This window comes from Calidris pugnax, unplaced genomic scaffold, assembly GCF_001431845.1.
Source record: "Calidris pugnax isolate Ruff unplaced genomic scaffold, ASM143184v1 scaffold134, whole genome shotgun sequence".
Classification (NCBI taxonomy): Eukaryota; Metazoa; Chordata; class Aves; order Charadriiformes; family Scolopacidae; genus Calidris; species Calidris pugnax.
In genome coordinates, this window is record NW_015090873.1 from 1,445,707 (window position 1) to 1,463,649 (window position 17,943).

The window sequence follows — 17,943 nt, forward strand, 5'->3', positions numbered from 1 at the left end:
TGCAAAGAATTTAGCTAATTTTGGGTGGAGAAAGGAACATCTTCAAATAAAATTATTCTGCTCTAATTACATTTCTGCCTTGAAGGGGAACTGTGAGAAAAAGGCAGCTTAGAATTTCAGCTAAAAAATTAATTTCATCAGAATTGAATGGCTTTTTGAGGGAAAGCTACGCCTGTGTTTGTGGAGCTGTATGTCAGAGTGAAAAAGCAGTGGTGTGGCAGGGCTAGCTAGAAGTCATGAAAACTGCACCCTATGCTCACTCATCTTGTTAAGTCAATTAATTAAGCAGATACTTAACTGGTAGTATTTTTGCACTGCCTTTCCTGACATTCATCCTTCAATTTTCTCCCAGGCTAAACCAAGAACAGACAAAATCATCATTATCTTTATACTGAGCCTAACAAACAGAATTCTTCAGCTGAGAGGAAAAAGCATATCTAGGACCCTTCTAGTTTTGCTCATAATTAGTCATATATGTAGATACAGAAAGCTGAAAGCTAAAAGCACATACGTAGATCTAGAAAGTCCTGGAAGGTACTGTGCACCTCCCACCACCTGTGTATGATTAATAAATCTGAGGGCACCTAACAAGCCCTAAACCAACCTTTTAAATTTCCAACCTATGATCTCCCCTTTATGTCAGTATCAAGTTGGCTTTAAAGGCCAGATGTAGCTGAATTGTTCTATGAACCACAGAAATTACGAAGAATTGTTTCCTACGGCACTCTGTCTTGGTTGAATTACCCCAGTTAAAAATGGTATGAACTCAATACTGCTGTCTAATCACACTCTTTTTTTGCCCCATTGTGTAATAAAACTGAGCTGTAGTGTTTCCCTCATTTGGGAGAAGGGACAACAAGGCAGGAGAATAAAAATACCCTTTTTTTTCTCTCTGCAACTTCCTGAGAAAGAAGAAAAACCCACAGGTTTTGTGATCTTTGCTACCTCCCAGCTAGCCACTGCCAGTCAGGAAGGCCTTTGTAAGAAAACACCGAAGACAGAGGTTGTTCTCACTTTCCTCTGTGAGCCTTTAACATCTTTAAAGCCTAAAAATTTACACCAGCCAATTCAAAACACAGCCTTGCTTATGACCTTCAAAGAACAGTACCTAGATGGGATGTTGAGATTTCCTTACCTCCTTGATCAGTGAGCCAATGTACAGAGCCGTGAGAGGAGTTTGTTCAGCTGGCTTAATAACCAAAGTGTTTCCACAGCACAGCGCCGGTGCCATCTTCCAAACTAGCATTAGCAACGGGAAGTTCCACTGCAAGAACACAAAGTTGGTCAGATCAACCCGGCACAGTCACCTACTCACTTCCACACAGCATTTTCTCCACCTTCACACATCTCAGGGAGAAAGAAGCAACTGGGAGGACAGCCACAAAGAAAAAGGGCTGCTCACAATACTGCGCTGCTTGGACCACGGAGTATAACTTCCTTGATTTTCCCCAGAGATCCCAAATATTGCTGGCAGTCCTCAAGTTAATCCTGTAAATCAGACAAACCTCTGCACGATGTGACCTCATTCTTTACAGGACTTTGATCACACTTTGTATAGGATTTTGGCAGTTCACAGAGATCAGGCAATGTTCTGATGCATCACTTTTGTACAACATCCTCGTATGAGGGAATTAAAGGGTGCAACCGCTCATTGAAAAAAACTCGTTTTTATGTGTTATGTATTGGCTGAATAGCTAGGAGTTACACAATATCATTCAATTCCAGGTTTATAACTAGGAAACTGCAATGGGTTGTTCACTCATGGAAATCCAAGGGAGGTCTTATACTCCCTTCAAATTGTAAATCGCTCCTTTCCAATTAGTTTTCTTATTTGGAATTAGGAACCAGTCCACATCAGTTTCCTCTGAGCTAATCTCTTTCATGGTCATGTGTATTTGTAGATCTTGGAGCCTAAGCAAGAAGTGGAAAAATCTAGCTCACACTGAATCTCAGAAAGGTCATTTGGCAGCAGAAAGGATTTCTTCATTAAAAATAATTAATGCTGCTTTAGGGATGATGGAAGCAGGCCAACGGTAAGGAGACTTCTTGTCAAGGCTCAAGCCAAGGGCCTTCAGCTATCGACAAAGAAGCCAAATATGTTAGGAATCCACAAATTCACACTTACAAATAAATTAGCAGTGTAGCTTTTAAGAGATGAGTTCTGCTCTAACCCAGCAGCCTCGAGACAAAGCAGAATTTAGTCTAATGTGTTATTCTTCGACTTGACGCTCCTTCTTTCCCAGACCTGTTTTATCTCAGTGATCTTCTCCAATGGCTACATCCCATGATTTGCCCATTTGTCTTTTTCTCCTAAGCCTTCTTGAAGGCCTGACTTTGCAGCTTGAGCCATTCACACCCACACTACTTTTCTACACTTTCAGAGCATGACATAACTCCATTAGGAGCTTTCCGCTGCAGAGCGGCTGGTGAAAGTACCAGTAAAGGACTCCAGGGCTGCCTCGTGATATCACCTTGGGATAAAGCTCAGTCATAAGCTGCACTTTCTAACAACTTCCCTTGCTAAGAACATTGGTTTAAATATAGTCAAGCCACAGGAAAAAGAGAGGCTTGTTAATTGGTCTCGGAAGACATATGCAGAATAGTATCAGAATCTCATTAAATCAAGAAGGAATATACAAACCGACAGACTGTTGGTGCTACAGATCAAACTGGAAAAAAATTGGAGGGGATTTGTTCTAAGTGAAATGAAGAGAGATGTGGTTTTGTTGACCCCAATCATCATTTTCACAAACACAGCGTTGAACTTGAGTCATACTTGATTCTGCAATTTCTGTTGCATTTACTGCTGATGTAGGGTCAATCTGAAATATTAGAAGTCCTCCTGTTTCCCTTTTTAGTGGCCCTCCAAAGCATCCTACATGTTGGCTTTTGAAGGGATAGTTTCCAAAAGTATTGCTGAGTGCCAAAGGTGTCTGAAGCGTGCCAGAGAGATACCTTTTAATTGGTGATCGGTGTGAGGAACCAGATGTTTTGATCTTGTCACAAATTTTAGTTGCTCACAAGCAGTCACATTGCTTGTTCAGCCAGAAAAGCTGTGCAGGAGTCATTGAGCCAAATGCCTGATAACTAGTTCTGACCATCTCCTGCTTTGCCTCACCCTGGCATTGCTAAACAGTCAGTACCATCTCATCACTGGGGGTATAAGCTCAGTCCTGCTGATGGAAAAAGCAAAATTTCCCCAGGTATCTTTGTGAACTGGTCCAGATCTGGTATTCCCAGAGTCCAGCAAATGCAATACCTCATATGCATTTCTTTCAGTCTCTCATATAACCTTATCCCAAAGGTAAAAGTCTTCCGTGGACTCTTATTGATCCAAGTATCCAAAGACAGAATCTTGGCATACCACCATGTGCCTCATGGCCTCTGGGTTACCACATTCAAAGCATTTTACAACCAAACAGGAACAAACTGTGTCTCCCATGTAGCTCTAAAGTCTTCCTGGCTGGCTGTTTAAACAGAGCAAGCAACACACACTAAAACTGGAGGTATTCCAAGAACTAGACACACTGTCCCCTCAGCAGAGAATGAGACCTCATGGAAAAGAACTATTCAGTGAGATTTAATCACAGAAAGCTCAGAGAACAGCCAGGGGTTATTAATAATAGATATGATTTAAAACTCAAAAACTATGCATCAGCACAAGGCATATGTAATGATAGGATGGTTGTCCCAGCAGTGCAAGAGTCAGAGAGCTCTGTCTGGTCTCTGGTGAGTGGTGTCAGCCTTAGAGAGGAACAGAGCATCTGATTAGGAGACCCACCCTTCCATTGCAGATGACTTTGTGTTGCCAAGAGCAATTGGCATGGGGGTAAAACTACATCAGGCAACTGAGATGGGAGTTCCCTGCAGAACAGCTGTACTTAACTAGGAAGCAAATGGCTGCAGTGTAAGATGGGGAATGCATGTGTACTTCTTCCAGTGCAGGGCACCATCACTGCTACTTACTGGAGTTATAGCTCCACAGACACCCATCGGTTCGTGCCTCGTGAAACAGACAAAATTTTCATCTGCAAGACAAAAGAATAAAGGAACAAAGAACAGTCAAAATCCTTGCTTTCTGCAAAAAAGAGTGTAAGATAACAGCACACAAGCAGGTTGGGCCCAGAACAGAAACCATATTAGAAAAAGAACCTTGTATTTGTTCATCTTAACTCATGCCTTTGGGACATTCCAGGTGCATGAAGACCTGTTTGAGAACAGGTCTTGTGTTAGCTCGAAAGCCAAATGCTGCTTACATTCACAGTGGAGCCTTTTAAAACCAGGGGTTCAATTCCTTCTGCAATCTGCCTGTATTGAGGGCTAAGGTGGAGGATAACTCCCTACCACACTGAAGAGCAAGCACAGGTTTCATTCAGATTTTGTCTCACTGAAAGAAGCAAAGCACTTATTTCCCTGAGGGAGAGAGCTTTTAAACCCATTTTGTACAGAAATCGTATTCAGTGTAACAGAAATTGCATTTCTGGTAAGAAATCACAAAAAGATTAAACTCTGGGACTAAAGTAATACCATTCATCTTAAAATGCTGCTACTACTCTTTCAAAAAGAGAGCAAGAAGAACATTTTCCTTACAAATTCATTCTTGTGGAAAACCAAGTTTCATTGAGAAGATCTGACAGAAAACATGAACATTTCTAATTACAGTTTTGGGAAGTGATCTCAAATCAGGACCACCAAGCAGTGTCCAGACCAGCAAAGCTTCATGTTACTCTGAACGAGGGTGCCAGATCTCAGTTTCTATGACTGGCATCGCTGCCTTTGCTGACTGCACAGGCTGAACTAGTTCAGCTCTCCAGAGCCCTTCCTCTGTTGACTAATTTTTGTCTGCAGTGCCTGTCCTTCATATAGCCTCAGTGATCACCCCTCTGCAAGGACAAAATAGGCTGATTTTGACAAGACACCGTATTGCTCATCGTGCCACATGGGCATCCATTGTCTTTACTTGTTCTCCTCAAAACCATATTTGAAGTTGTATAGCTGAGCCAAAGAGTTTGCCCCATCCCTGCCACAACAGTGCAGTGCAGCTGCTCTGGCTCTGCAGCCTAGGAAACACTTTGAGAAACCTTTTTCAAGTGTCACGGCCTCTCCAAGAGCTCAGAATTTAAACCAAAAAGGTTTCTCTATTAAAAAAGCAACAAAAGAGTCCATCCATTATTTTCCAGAGATCGATCCAGGTATTCACATTGTTCTCCCATTAGTTTAAAACTTGAAACACATCTACTTAAAACACATCCTGAGATAGAAAGGAAATACAAGGCTATTTTTGCAGGTTTTCAGAAGCCTGCCTTTCCATGCACCACCCTCTCAAGCCTGACCCCATGCCAGCTCTGAAACTGGGTCTGAAGGAACTTACCCACTGGGATAGTTCTGCCCTGAATTTTATCAGCCCATCCAGCGTAATATCGGAGTGTTTTTATACAGCCTTCCAGGTCAATGAAATAAGCCTGCAGAAAAGGTTTGCCTGTGTCCATAGTTTCCAGAGTCTGAAAAAAAACAAATTGGATGCACTGTCAGATGAATCAATGTTTTTTTCTTTAAAAAAAAAAAAGCGTTTAGAGAAACTCCTTATCAATTTTATTTTGCCTTGTGCTGCAGAGATGGAGTTGCCTTCCCTTTAAGGAATGAGCTTGCTAATACAAATAAGATAGAAGGGAGACTAGACCCAATAACCCTGATGCTTACAGAAGTCACTTTGTTCAGCAGTTGCAATTAAAGTGCATCTTCTGAAAGCCCCAAGGTGGCAGCTGTGGGTGGGATACAGGGCTGTGATCTGGGGCACCGGTCAGAAATGATGTGTGTCATGACTTCACCATAACTGACCCTCCAAGACAGATGTTCTGGATTCCAGATGGTGTCACTGAAATCAGTCAGACCCACTTTCCTTTTATTTGGAAGTCTACTTCATAGTCCTAGAAGTAACCTCTGAAAAGCCTCTTTTGTCCATGGGATGATAGAAACCACATTTTTTACAGAATTCCGGTAAAGTAACCTTTGGGCTCAGATCTGCACTGAGACTAAGGCAAGGGAGAAGTTGCTTCACTGATGCTGAGCAGCTCTAAATGAAGTCCAGTCTCAGCCCGTGTCCTTCGCACTGTTCTGGACATTAGCTCAGTGAATGCTTTGTTCTGTACTCAGGTCATTAAAGGGGATATTGGTGCAAATGGCAAGCACGTCCATAAAGGAAGTACTATCCCTTGGTAGATTGAAACATCTTTGTTTACATATGAAGTCATACCCTGTCATCTTCCACAGACATTAGGGTCCAAACAGCACTCGAACAGACATTCCCCTTGGAACGACTAGGATTGTTATCCACTCTGAATGTCTGCTAAACCAACTGATTTTTATAAGTCATTACTTAGCATGCAGCCAAGGCAGCTTCAGCTGGCTCTCTGCAGTGAAAATAACAATGCCAAACAAGCCCTCCCAGATCAGAAGGACAGCAGAAAGCTTGAAATGAGTGTCTTGATTTATGGAAAAGGGGGGTCCTCTGAAGTCACATCAAAAAGTGAGCAGAAAATGAACAGGGTGTATTCACACACAAATACATTTATATTTTTTCTTCCCTTTTATTTGCTGGCCAGAACTGCCTTCAGACCTGGATTTTTCAGTTTTGTCCTGCTGAAACTGGAGACTGTCATGTGGTTAGGAGACACTGTGTTAAAGAAAGAGATCCAGCTCAAATTAGTCATGCAAGTATGGGCTCCTAAGCACACCCCACGTATGTTAAGCCCTACTGACCTCAGGGGGGCATCAGCTCAGGAACTTAAAGATACCCAAGAGCACTGAACATCATAAACACCCTTCCCCTGAAGATAAGCAGCACCAAAGTGCAGCATTGAACTGGTGAGTGCTCAGATCCAAGATCTTAGATATGGACTGATAGCAGCTCTAAGCTGGGAGATGCAAGTATCCGTGGGCGTGATTTGGAAAGATGTCCAAGGCCCATAGAGTTTAATTGCTTCTACTAACTGCAGCACATTTTAGCTTGGGTCCTACTCCCCTCCTTCTGCACCAGAAGGGCTCCTTCAGGACAGGATGGGGACTCATTAGCAAAAGTTCTTCAGTGCAGAAATCCAAGTTAACACGGCTTCATGGCTATAAAGAGATTTTTCCTGAGCCAGTACACTCAGTAGGGAAAGAAACAGTTCCCACTTACACACATTTTAAACTTTGGATGACATCCAGCAAGCGAAAGATCCTCTTTCCAGCCCCCCATTTTAGGGGAAGCAACTCGCAAAGAAGTCAAACCAGCCTTGCATTTTTGTAGTAAAGAAGGATCGACTCAGTTGTAGTCTTGTGGCCTTTTTTTTTTTATTTGGTTTATGTTGGGTTTTGGTTGGTTGTTTTGGGTTTTTTTGCTTGGTTTTTGTTTTTTTTTTGTTTGTTTTGGCAGGTTTTGTTTGTTTGGGTTGGTTTTGTTTGTTTTTTAGTTAGGAACTGAGAGACAGCTATGAACATTGATGACAAACTAAGAAAGAATACGTGTATTTCTTTGAAAATCTAAGTATTAATATCTATAATCACTTCAATAACTAACTGAAGTTTTGGAGAAGTCATCAACTATATAGAAGAACTAAAAGCCTTCTTCTAAAATCATCCTGCAGAATGAGGAAGATAAGCCATGACTCCTGCATGGACTCTTCTGCCCTTCATGAAGGGAGAGAAAAGAAAACATTAGGTAGATATGGATGCAGCAAAATCAGAGGGTTGGAGCTGAGTTGTCAGCCAACTGTTGCTCGTTTATCACCGCTCACAGTACTTACTGCCAGGATGACTCTGTCTCGCTCAAGAAGATCAGCCAGCTTGTGCAGGAGTCGTCCTCTGCTTAGGGCATCCATCTGTCTCCACGGAGACCCCCTCTGGAATGCTGCCTTCGCTGCTTCCACCGCATTATCCACATCAGGCTAGAGCAGCCACATACACAAGAAAACCTTAGGTTACAAGGAAGGAGCTGGACAACAGCACAGAAACTCCATCAGGCTGCTTCCTAGATGATGCTGTAGTGGCTAAGACCAAGTTATCTGACAAAGCCACTTTCATTTTACTCCTGGATTTGGACCCAAGCCTGCAATAAGTTTTGGATTTAGCCTGGGCTTATAAACAACCTTGGGGTGAGAGTACCAATAGAGTAATTTTATGCAACTAGCATGTTTATACAATAATCCAGAATTCTTTTTCTGCCCGTCCAGGATGGAAGTGACACTGGAGGAAGATGAAGAAACAGGATCCCAATTCTGTTCCCATTACAGCTTCCCTAAGCATGACAGGCCATTGGCCTGCATGAATCATCCTCCTCTGAACCAGTGTGGAAAGGAAAGTCCCCCACGAGAAATAGCACAGTTTTATCCAGGGGAACAATCACAGCTCAGATCCCACCATACAGTCTCACTGGACCCCATGCCAGTAACAGTCAAAACACTAAAAAAAGCTCCCTTAGATCCCAGATCACACTTCCAGAATAATTCTACAAGATGAGAAGAGTTTTGTTGTTCAGTGCTATGATAAAGGCATTTCACCTACACAGACTTAGTACCACGCTCCCTTCATCTCCCAACCGCTTTACCATGCTCTGGACCAAATCTAACCCCATTTACCCAAATCACCACTCACACGAGGAGCAAATCCCCCTCTCCCCACACCACCACCACCTCCAGAGAGCCTTCGTGCATTTGCTCTGGCCACAGTATACCCTGAACTCCTCCCTTCTTCCCACATGCATTGACTAAAAAAAGTGAAGCTTAGGGCAACCTCCCGACCCAGTGAAGTCAATGGGAACGCCGCCATCAACATCCACAAGGCCAAGGCTGTACCCCAAGCATACATAAAGCATGCTTCACCCCAGCTTTGGACAGAATCCTGTTCTATGTAATGTCTGGCACAGCCCGTGCCTCATTTCAGCTTATGGAGAACTCGCACCCCACCACAATATGTGGCTCAAGGGGGTGGGAAAGGAGGGAGGGTTTCAGGCCTTGATCGCTCTTCATAGCACTTCAAGTTGCTCTCATTTGTGTCTTATCTCAAGTCTTGTCTGGATGCAATTACTAAGCCTCTGCACTGATCCAACAAGGTCTGGCCATTCTCCCCTCATGGGGAAATGTGCAGTGCTCAACCAAGAAAAGTGTTATGGGGAGACATCTTGCCTTCTTAAAACAAAAGTTCGTTGAGAAAAATGAATCATCACCCACTGAAATGGCACCTTAGACTAAATTCAGCTCCTTTTCTTTACAAGAAGATTACGCAGCTCTAAAACAGTCTGCCCTATACTGCCAGGAGAAGAACCCCACCCTTTTGGAAGGACACTATTGGGGAAACTGTTGGAGGAAACTTGTGCCATTACAAGGGGCCAACAAGGGGCTAAGAATGGCTCTGGCCAAGCAAGGGTGTTGGCGAGGCAGAGGTAACAAGCACCTGCCTGTGCACAGTGGCTGGGCCCTGCCTGGGGCCCATCACCCACAGGCAGAACGGGCCTTCAAAATGATCTGCTTCAGTTGAGCTGATCCATATTTAAACTGGCACATCCCAGAAGGCACCACCAGCCACTGCACGCTTATGTACTCCCCATCCTGCCTGCTGGAATGAAGAAACATTGAAAGCTGAAAGAAGGCAATATTTTATGTGACAAAGCAGGCAAAGAAACACAAGAAGTGTGTCAGGTTTAAACAAGTCTTCCCTTAGCTCATTAGTTTCTGTGACCAGGCTGGGAGCACTGACGTGCAGAGCATTGGCTCTGCAGTGGCAAAGGCCACAATGCAGTAGGTCTTTGGTTCTGAGGGACTTCCAACCACTCTGGCACTCACAGGAACAGGGATGAGATGGCTTTGTGGGCAGAGGCCTTCAGTGCATGCCCAGATCTTCCCCATCCTCTCGATACAGGAACACCTGAGCCCAGCTGCAGCTCCTGCAAATACTAGTAGTCTTCATTCTTGTCTCTTTACTCAGACACACTGGACACACATAGCATCTTGGAGACTGCAGTTACTACCACACAAGCTAAAAGGCTTTCCCTAAACACCCTCAGGGGTAGCACCACCAAGTGAGATCTTGTGAGCCTGCACAGCCGCAATAGGCCTGAGAGACCAGCAAAAACAAGGAAATTCTTCAGGAAGGCTGAAATGCCATTCTTAATCCATCCTGTTATGACTAGGCATTAGGGGAGTCTGAATGGCATGTTCATTGCAGGCGTGTTGCAATAGGTAGGCACAATGCGTGACAGAGAGACTCCTAACTGTCAAGGTGCCAGGGACACTGTGGTGTACAAAACCACAAGGAGGAGGTCCGTGCATCCTGGTGAGCACTTCTGATCTATACAGACTTACCGAGTGTTACATAAAGAACTCCACTAAGAGAATATTAAGATTGCAAAGTCAAGCATTGCAGCGTTGGGAAATGCCTGCAAACCTTCATACCCACCCTGGATGTTTGCATTATGATACAACCCCCAGTTACACAACCGCATACCATTTTCCCCTGAACAAACTCACACTGTTCTTTGTTCTAAGCTACCTCCTCCACCTCAAGTCCTGCTCATCGCTGCTCCATTTCTAGTTTGTCCCTTTTTCCTTTCTCCTGCCTCAGCAGCAGCCTGCAGAGCACAGCCAAGACCATCACTCCACTAGCTGTGGGTAGGGAAAAATAACTGCAAAAGCACCTTGTCCTGCTTCAGTGTGCCCAACACTGTTTCAGTTTGGCCGGTAAGGAGACGTGCCAGGGATGGAGCACACCTAGTGGAGGTCATCTTTCTTCAATTCAATTACTAACTTTTAAAAAGCCTCCACTGTGCACATCTTTGGAAAGGCACCTTTCTGACATAGAGCATGAACATGCCACAGTTTCTCAATTAGAAGAGGCTCTTCGACCTGCTCCCCTGCAAACAGTCTGCACATTGTGCTGCTCCAGTTTTTGAGCCCAAGTTCAAAACAGCTACAAACAGCATCTTAACAGTCTAAAGTGTCCAAAACCATTACTGAGGGCATTGCAAGTCTGCGGTAGGGAACACTATTCCCTCCAACCTCTTACCTCAGCCTGCCACTGCAATCTGAGGGGGGCAGGATGACTGTGAACAAAACCCTCTTAACAAACCTTCAAAGAGCCACACGGGAGAGTGAACTGCTTAGAAATGATCATGAGAGATGCTCTACAGTGTCAAGTCTGCTCAAGGGACCCACCTGTGGACCTGCTGCCCACTGTCTGTGGCAGCCAACTGAGCTGGGCACTTCTTTGAGGATGGAGCACCTTTCCCCCTACCTTTGGTGGACGTTAGCAAGCTGCTAGAAGAAAAAAGTCTGTCTTCAAGTGTTATCGACAGCACCAGAGAAATTACAACGGTGCAAGTATTTTTGCCTTCACATGGTAACACCAAGACAGGGTGGAAGTTCTGGAGCTGCACTATTCACTGAGGGCAGAAGTCTGTTATCAACCTGGCAATTACTTGGACACTAACCCATTGTTTGGGAGGCAAAAAGCCTCCAACTATCCAGTGGAAGCATTTGCCATTTTATTTTCAGTGCTGCTTTTTTCACACAAGACTTTCCTTTATCCCCCCAACTATCCCATCAAGGGTAATTCTGTCTTAAATTCCGCAACTAAAGAACAAACAACAAAACCTTTGCTCCTGGCCTCATGAAGCATTGGCCAAGTTTCAGCACCGGACTAAATTGTCATCGCTGAGATATCAGCTGCCAAATTCCCACCCCTCACATGCAGCCTAAGCAAAATACACTCTGCATGTCCAGGGAGGGGCAAGTTTCTGCTCAGGGACAGGAAAGTGGAGCCCTCCTCCCAGCCTGCTATGAAGGCAGAGCCTACTGTGGCACAGCACAGCTACAGCCAATACCTGAAACTGCCACCAACTGTGGTGGTACTGACCAGCACAACCACATGTAGTGGCACATGGGGACAAGACATTGGAAAGCACCACCAAACACAACTCTCCACTTTCTGCAGTAACTCCAACAGGCTGGAGTTACAGACCTAGAAGGGGATGTTCATCCAGGGCACAGGAAGTCTCAGGGGACTCAGTTTGCCAGAGGACAGTGGGATGTGGTCAAGTGTCACCAGCAGCCCAACAGCTAGGTCAGGATGCTTCTCACCTGTGACTCTGCTTTCAACTAATCCAGATCAAGGTCTAACCCCACTCAGTCCCTTAAAAAAAAAACCCCATAACTTTCTTTGCTCTAAGTAGGTTTCTGTTTTTTTAAAGTGTGAATTAAAAGGGTGAAAGAAGAGGCTTTCAACACCCAAGGTGCAGATAACTTATGTTCTTGCCTGCAATTGTTCTATGCACTATGCTGAGTATCCACGGGCAGAGAGCTCCACTGACTGTCCCAAGGAATGGTTTACAGTAACCTCGTGCAAGCCAGAAGCTGAAAGTTATCCTTGAATTCAGGCAGGGACAAGTCTCAAGGAGGCAAGCTGCAAAACTGGCCTTTTAGTCCTGCATAACAATTTTCTTTAACCAAGTCATTAAGAAGCAGGCTTGAAATACTCATGTAATGCTCTGTAACTGCTTGAGGAGACACTTAGGCCAGGGAACAATAACAACGTCATGGTTTCTGCCTAGCAAAACACAGTTTCATCAGAGTAAGCTTCAACTCCACTGTTTACATGCCACTGCAATTAAACACAGTTGTGTCCTACCCAGTTAGTATAAAGAAATTACACATAGTGTTTGGTTCTGCCTCAATCTGTAATTGCCCCATGGATGCACAGATCTCCCATGGGAAGAGGTCTCAGAGGCTGGTTTAGTATGATCCAAAAAGAACAGCTTCCTTACACACTATTTGCACACAGGCTGGAGACTTGTATTGCCAAGCAAGTTTGTTCCCACCTACAGAAAGATCAGGCTTTATACTCTACACAGTACATTACCAGAAAACACATTGTCCCTGCTTAACTAGTATCACTCCTACTAGGAAAGGATCCCCAAGGCAGCTACCTGGCTGCAAACCAGGCATTTGGCCCCAGAAGTGTTGGGCAAAGCTTAGATACCAATAAAAATACCACAGCACAGGCAGAAATGCCACCGCTGCCCATCACTTACTGCCCACAGCAATGAGCAGCCAAATCCCTGGTACAGCAGAGGAGCTATGAATCACCTTCCCATGACATACTGCAAAAAGACAGCTTTGGGGCCAGCTCTTTCCCGTAGATCAGGCCAGTTGACCCATACATGATGAGCTGTTTTGGACAAGACATGTCACATCTGATTGTTGCTTACCTCAGACTGTTACCAAACCCAAGCAGTTATATCCCAGGCTAATCTAAAGCATGCCAGGGCCAGGGACTACTAAAGTTCTTGACAGACACTGGTTTGGTTTTAACTGAGAGTTGCCACATCTGTGCAGGAGGCCAAAACCCATGACACCAGTTGCAGTTTTCTAGCAGTAAGGGGGCAGTGTTTGCATGACTGAGCTTAAGTTCCCTCAAGCACTCAGGTTATTTGTTGATTGTGTTTAAAAAAGTTTCAGTTCAGTGTGTCCAACAGGCTGCTGTAAAGCTTGTGTAGAAACCACTTCCAGCATGAGGCCCGCATTCTGTCAGGGATGTGCACACACCATCATTGCTATTTCCTCAGAGTGGTTTCTTCTTTCCAGTATATAACATAAGAATAATGCTGAATCTCATGCCTATGACAGCGTTCAGCAGGTAGTTCCTAGCAGGGAAAGTGACTCTGCTGAATTGGACAGGACTGATCTCACCCACCCCCTGTAATTTGTGAGCAGATCTAGCATCCCAGACCTCCAGCTCATACTCTGGCCAGATGTATGTTGTCGTTAAAAGCCAGCTTTTCCTCTGTGTGCTTCCCTACAAAAGGAAGTCCCCTTGGAAACTGTCTTTTTTACTGTCTTTCCCACAACACTTACCTTGTCTCCTTCCTCAATGTCACAAATTTTCTCCAGAGTTGAAGGGTTGTAGGTGGGGAATTTCTTTCCACTTGTAGACTCGTGCCATTCATTGTTAATAAATATCTGAAGAGACAGCAAAGGGAGTGGGATGGGGAGGAGGAAAAAAAAAAAAAAAGAAAAACTTATGTAGGCAGTGCAAAAAAAAAAAAGAAAAGGTATTCCCCAAATGTCCTGAGACTCTTAATTTTCCCCTGATGGCAGCCAATTGTGTGCAGCCTCTCTCCCAGGGAGGCTGTTTGCGATACTGACTGCATTTATCTAAACTAGAACCTGAGCCAGAGAACTGATGAAACAGCCTTCGTGCACCCAGTTAGTTTTGAGGAAGACAGAGGATGGGGCCCACACAGTAAAACACCATAATTTGGCAATGAGAAACAGACAGTTTTTGAAATACATCTCCATGGGAACAGCAAGCAGACACCAAGAGAAACTCGTATGGTTGAGGCAAAAGGAGCCCCTTGTTACATGCCACAATTGAAATGTCAGCACACAATATAACTTGGTTGTTTGTATCCTGCCCTGGGCTACTTCCATGACTTGCCCCCTCCAAGCACTGACGGGAGAAGGGTAAGTACTGGCTCAGCTCTACCCCACCATGCCTTGTCACAGGCTAGAGCAAGCCTCCCACGTCACTTGGAGTCGTCTGTGACAAGATTTAAGTGTTTCAAAATATTGCATTTCCAGAGCAAGAACAAACAGTCCCAATGTTGCGTAACTGAAAATGCATCAAATACTAGAGTGTTGTTACCCACTGTAAACAGAACATGAATACCTATATACAATTAATTGATTCAACATGCATCTTATCCACACTGTGATCTAACTTGGCAGTGTTAGATTTTATAAATATACTTTAAGTAAGATTAGATGAAGTAATCTTTATTAGTAGCCTGTTAGCGGCTGTAAGCAAGTACTTTTACTTGGAAGCCATCCACATTTGCAATCTTGTTTATGAGTCTCTACACACCACCAGGAGATTAATGTTGCATCCCTTACATTCGGAATTCCCACTGCTTTGGGTCATAGTTTTCTTTCCTTGGGCAGCTTTTTCCTGAAAGAAATTTCTCCTTACTATTTTTGTAGAGAAGTATCTGAGATACTACTGGCGTAGAAGCTGCGCTTTTGGGCGCACCTGTTTCAGACAGGCTGAGAAAGAAATTTGCCAAAAGTGCTGCCAAATGAAGCCACAAGAAAAGATACAGTGTTAGAAATATTAACTAAGTTGAAGCTAATGCTCCTAAACTACCTCCAGCGCTGCATTTTAACAGTTCCACATTTTAACTTCAGTTTTCCTTTGTTTCACTAACGAAGAAAGTCCCATTATAAGTGTGGGAGATGTGACAGGAACTGTAAAAATACAGCATCAGGTACATGCTCGCAAACTCAGGACTGGGGAAGGATACCATTTTTCCTCTGCATTCAAGATTAATTGTACGTGAAAGGGTTGAGATGGGAAAACAATGTTCCTATAAGTAGCAGTAAAACACAAGAGTGACAGGATCAGGCTGTTTTAAATGTAACATATATGCTAGCATCATTCTGGGAATCACACCACATAGCCCGAGCCTTTGGTGCCAGAAGTTGAAATCAAACAGAGCAGCGTATCAGCCGTTCATGCTTCATACCCAGGATTTGATACACGGAATTGTGGACAGATCACTTCCATCACACATCCATGACAAGCATTAAGCTGCTCTATAAGCAAGATCTTTGTTGAAAATTTTTTTCCCCTCTCCCCCAGCCCCGTAACTGGTAGAACTGAAAATAAAAATCTCTGCTAAGCAGAGGAAAGCATGCTGTCAGCTGTAAACATCTGGTGAAACTCAGAGCTTTTAGAAAACCCCTTGCAGTTTTATGAAAACTGACTGCTGCTCATTATTTTCTCAGATGCACCGGGAGCATCAGATCATATGTCAAATTCACACTTTAATTAACATTAGTTTCCACTTTTAAGAGACTACCTTGATACCTTTAGTGTACAGAGTCCCTGGCAAAACTCTGGGGAATAAAAAAAAAAGTGCGCTTTAAAACATACACGGCTGCAGGATCAGATCCCTAAGGAGTATTTAAAAGTGTTCACAACAATAAAAATAACAAAAACCAGAACATTTGGATGTTTAAGAAGAACTCTAATGGCCGTGTCCATTTTGGACGCAGGAAAGAGCTGTTTGTGCAGCATTACGCCATTCTGCAATCAGCAGCTGCAGATCCAATTTGCTGCTAAATGACAAGTTTATCTTACAAAGAAAAAGTAGATAAATTTGGGATGTTAAAAATTAATCTAGTCCAGTGATTAACACTAATTCTTAATCTGTTTCAGTACCTCGGATGCATAATTGAAATCAACACCTCACTGGGTAAGATATCGCTGTTTACTCTTTCTTGTTGCGAGAGAATGAACTTCAAGTTTTGCTTTTTTTAAAAAAGACAAAAAATACTTAACACAGAAATGGGACAGTAATTAATACACTCACTCAGCCCCTGCAGGTCCTTTAGTCCAGCCACATAGTTCAAATTATGGCAGCCAAGACTGCCTAGCAGCGTAACCAGCCGGGATATTTTCCCCACTGCGCAGGACAGCAGGTCAGGCTGCCGTGGAACAAAAAGCAACGCAGCTATCACAGAGCTACGGCTGCGTCAGGGAACAGGGATTTCTGCACCAGTGCTCAGCTCCACACCAGCCTCCCCTCTCATGGACAGAGCTATCGAGCTCAGGAACCTTCGGTTAAATCCAAAAGGTTGGGAGCATCTGCCTAAAGGGAAGCTTGATGGAGAGCAGAGAGGTGTGGGTTTGGTGGGCTTGCTGTTCGACCCCTCATCCCACCAGGGAGGCCATGGAGGAGCTCTGTTGGGCCAGCGAGCCACCAGACAAGGCATGGGTGAGCACCACTTCTCTTCAGAAGCTTGGGGAGGCCCCAGCCCTGTCACAGAGGCCTTTCACGAGGCCCAGTCCTGCAGGATTAGGACCCAAACCCATCCCTGGCACTGAGCCCCCTCCCCGAAAGGCCCTGTCCCACACAGGGGAGCCTCACGCTGGGTCAAGGACAGCCGAGCACAACCCAGGCAAGCGGCTTGCTCACGGATAAACCCCTTCTTGCCTCTGCCCGGGCTCACCCCATCCAAATCCGATTCCGCTGAGCGCCAACGTGATGTGAACAGCATTTACCAGGCGGGTTTGTGAGCGCTGCCCGGGGCGCTTGGGAAGATGGCCGTCAGGGTGAGCAGGAGGGGACAGGCCACCATGGCACCACAGCCCACACACGGCAGGCCTGGCACTGGGTGGCACCAGGGCCTGCCCACAGCCCACGGGCACGCAGAGCTATGCTACAAATTTGTTTTGGTTTTTTTTTTTCTAAAAAAAAAGTTGTTTTTTGGGGCCTTAGGGAGTGGGGCGACAGCAGATTCTCTAGTCACCTGCTTGCCCCAGTCACTCAACCACACTTACATCCCCATAAACACACTGCCTAGGGCAGCAGGAGGAACTGAAAAGATTAAGAAAAATGACAGTGCAGGAGAAAGTTTTATATTAACAAAAAAACCACCTCACCACCAGCCTGACTCCACCAAGCACCCGTGACACCGCAGCCTAAGCCCGCCACCCACTCCCCCTCGCCGGCTCACCTTGGTGTACTTCACCTCCAGGTTCCGCAGGGGCCGCGGCAGTGGCAACGGCGGCACCTTCCTGTCAGGCTGCCCGTTCTCCACGGCGCCGTTGAGGGCGGCCATGGCCCCCGCCGTCGAACCCGCACCACCCTCTGCCGCTGTCAGCCCGCCGCGCCGCCTTAAGAGCGCCGCGCGCCGGCCGCCGCCGCCCGCCCCCATAGCGGGCCGCCGCCACCGCCGCCGCTCCCCGCGGGGCTCCCCTCGCGCCTCTCCTCAGGGGTCCCTGTAGGGTTCTCCTCAGGGTTCTCCTCAGGGCTCCCCTCAGGACTCCCCTCATGGCTCCCCCGCAGGGTTCTCCTCAGGAGTCCCCTTCAGGAGTCACCCTCAGGACTCCCCTCATGGCTCCCCCGCAGGG

At 45.3% G+C, this 17,943-nt stretch overlaps 1 protein-coding gene across 1 annotated transcript in view; it reads right to left on the reverse strand.

Annotated features, from left to right (window-relative positions):
- The window catches only part of ALDH1A3 (aldehyde dehydrogenase 1 family member A3), a 46,083-nt gene extending 28,408 nt beyond the window's left edge, over nucleotides 1-17,675 (reverse strand). The window contains exons 1-6 of the mRNA XM_014946142.1: nucleotides 17,547-17,675; nucleotides 13,884-13,988; nucleotides 7,785-7,925; nucleotides 5,372-5,501; nucleotides 3,967-4,028; nucleotides 1,136-1,264 (exon numbers count right to left, since the gene is read on the reverse strand). Of these exons, the coding sequence (XP_014801628.1) occupies nucleotides 1,136-1,264; nucleotides 3,967-4,028; nucleotides 5,372-5,501; nucleotides 7,785-7,925; nucleotides 13,884-13,988; nucleotides 17,547-17,651 (672 nt within the window). The 5' untranslated portion in view covers nucleotides 17,652-17,675. The remainder of the gene's footprint in view (nucleotides 1-1,135; nucleotides 1,265-3,966; nucleotides 4,029-5,371; nucleotides 5,502-7,784; nucleotides 7,926-13,883; nucleotides 13,989-17,546) is intronic.
- Between the last annotated feature and the right edge of the window lie 268 nt (nucleotides 17,676-17,943).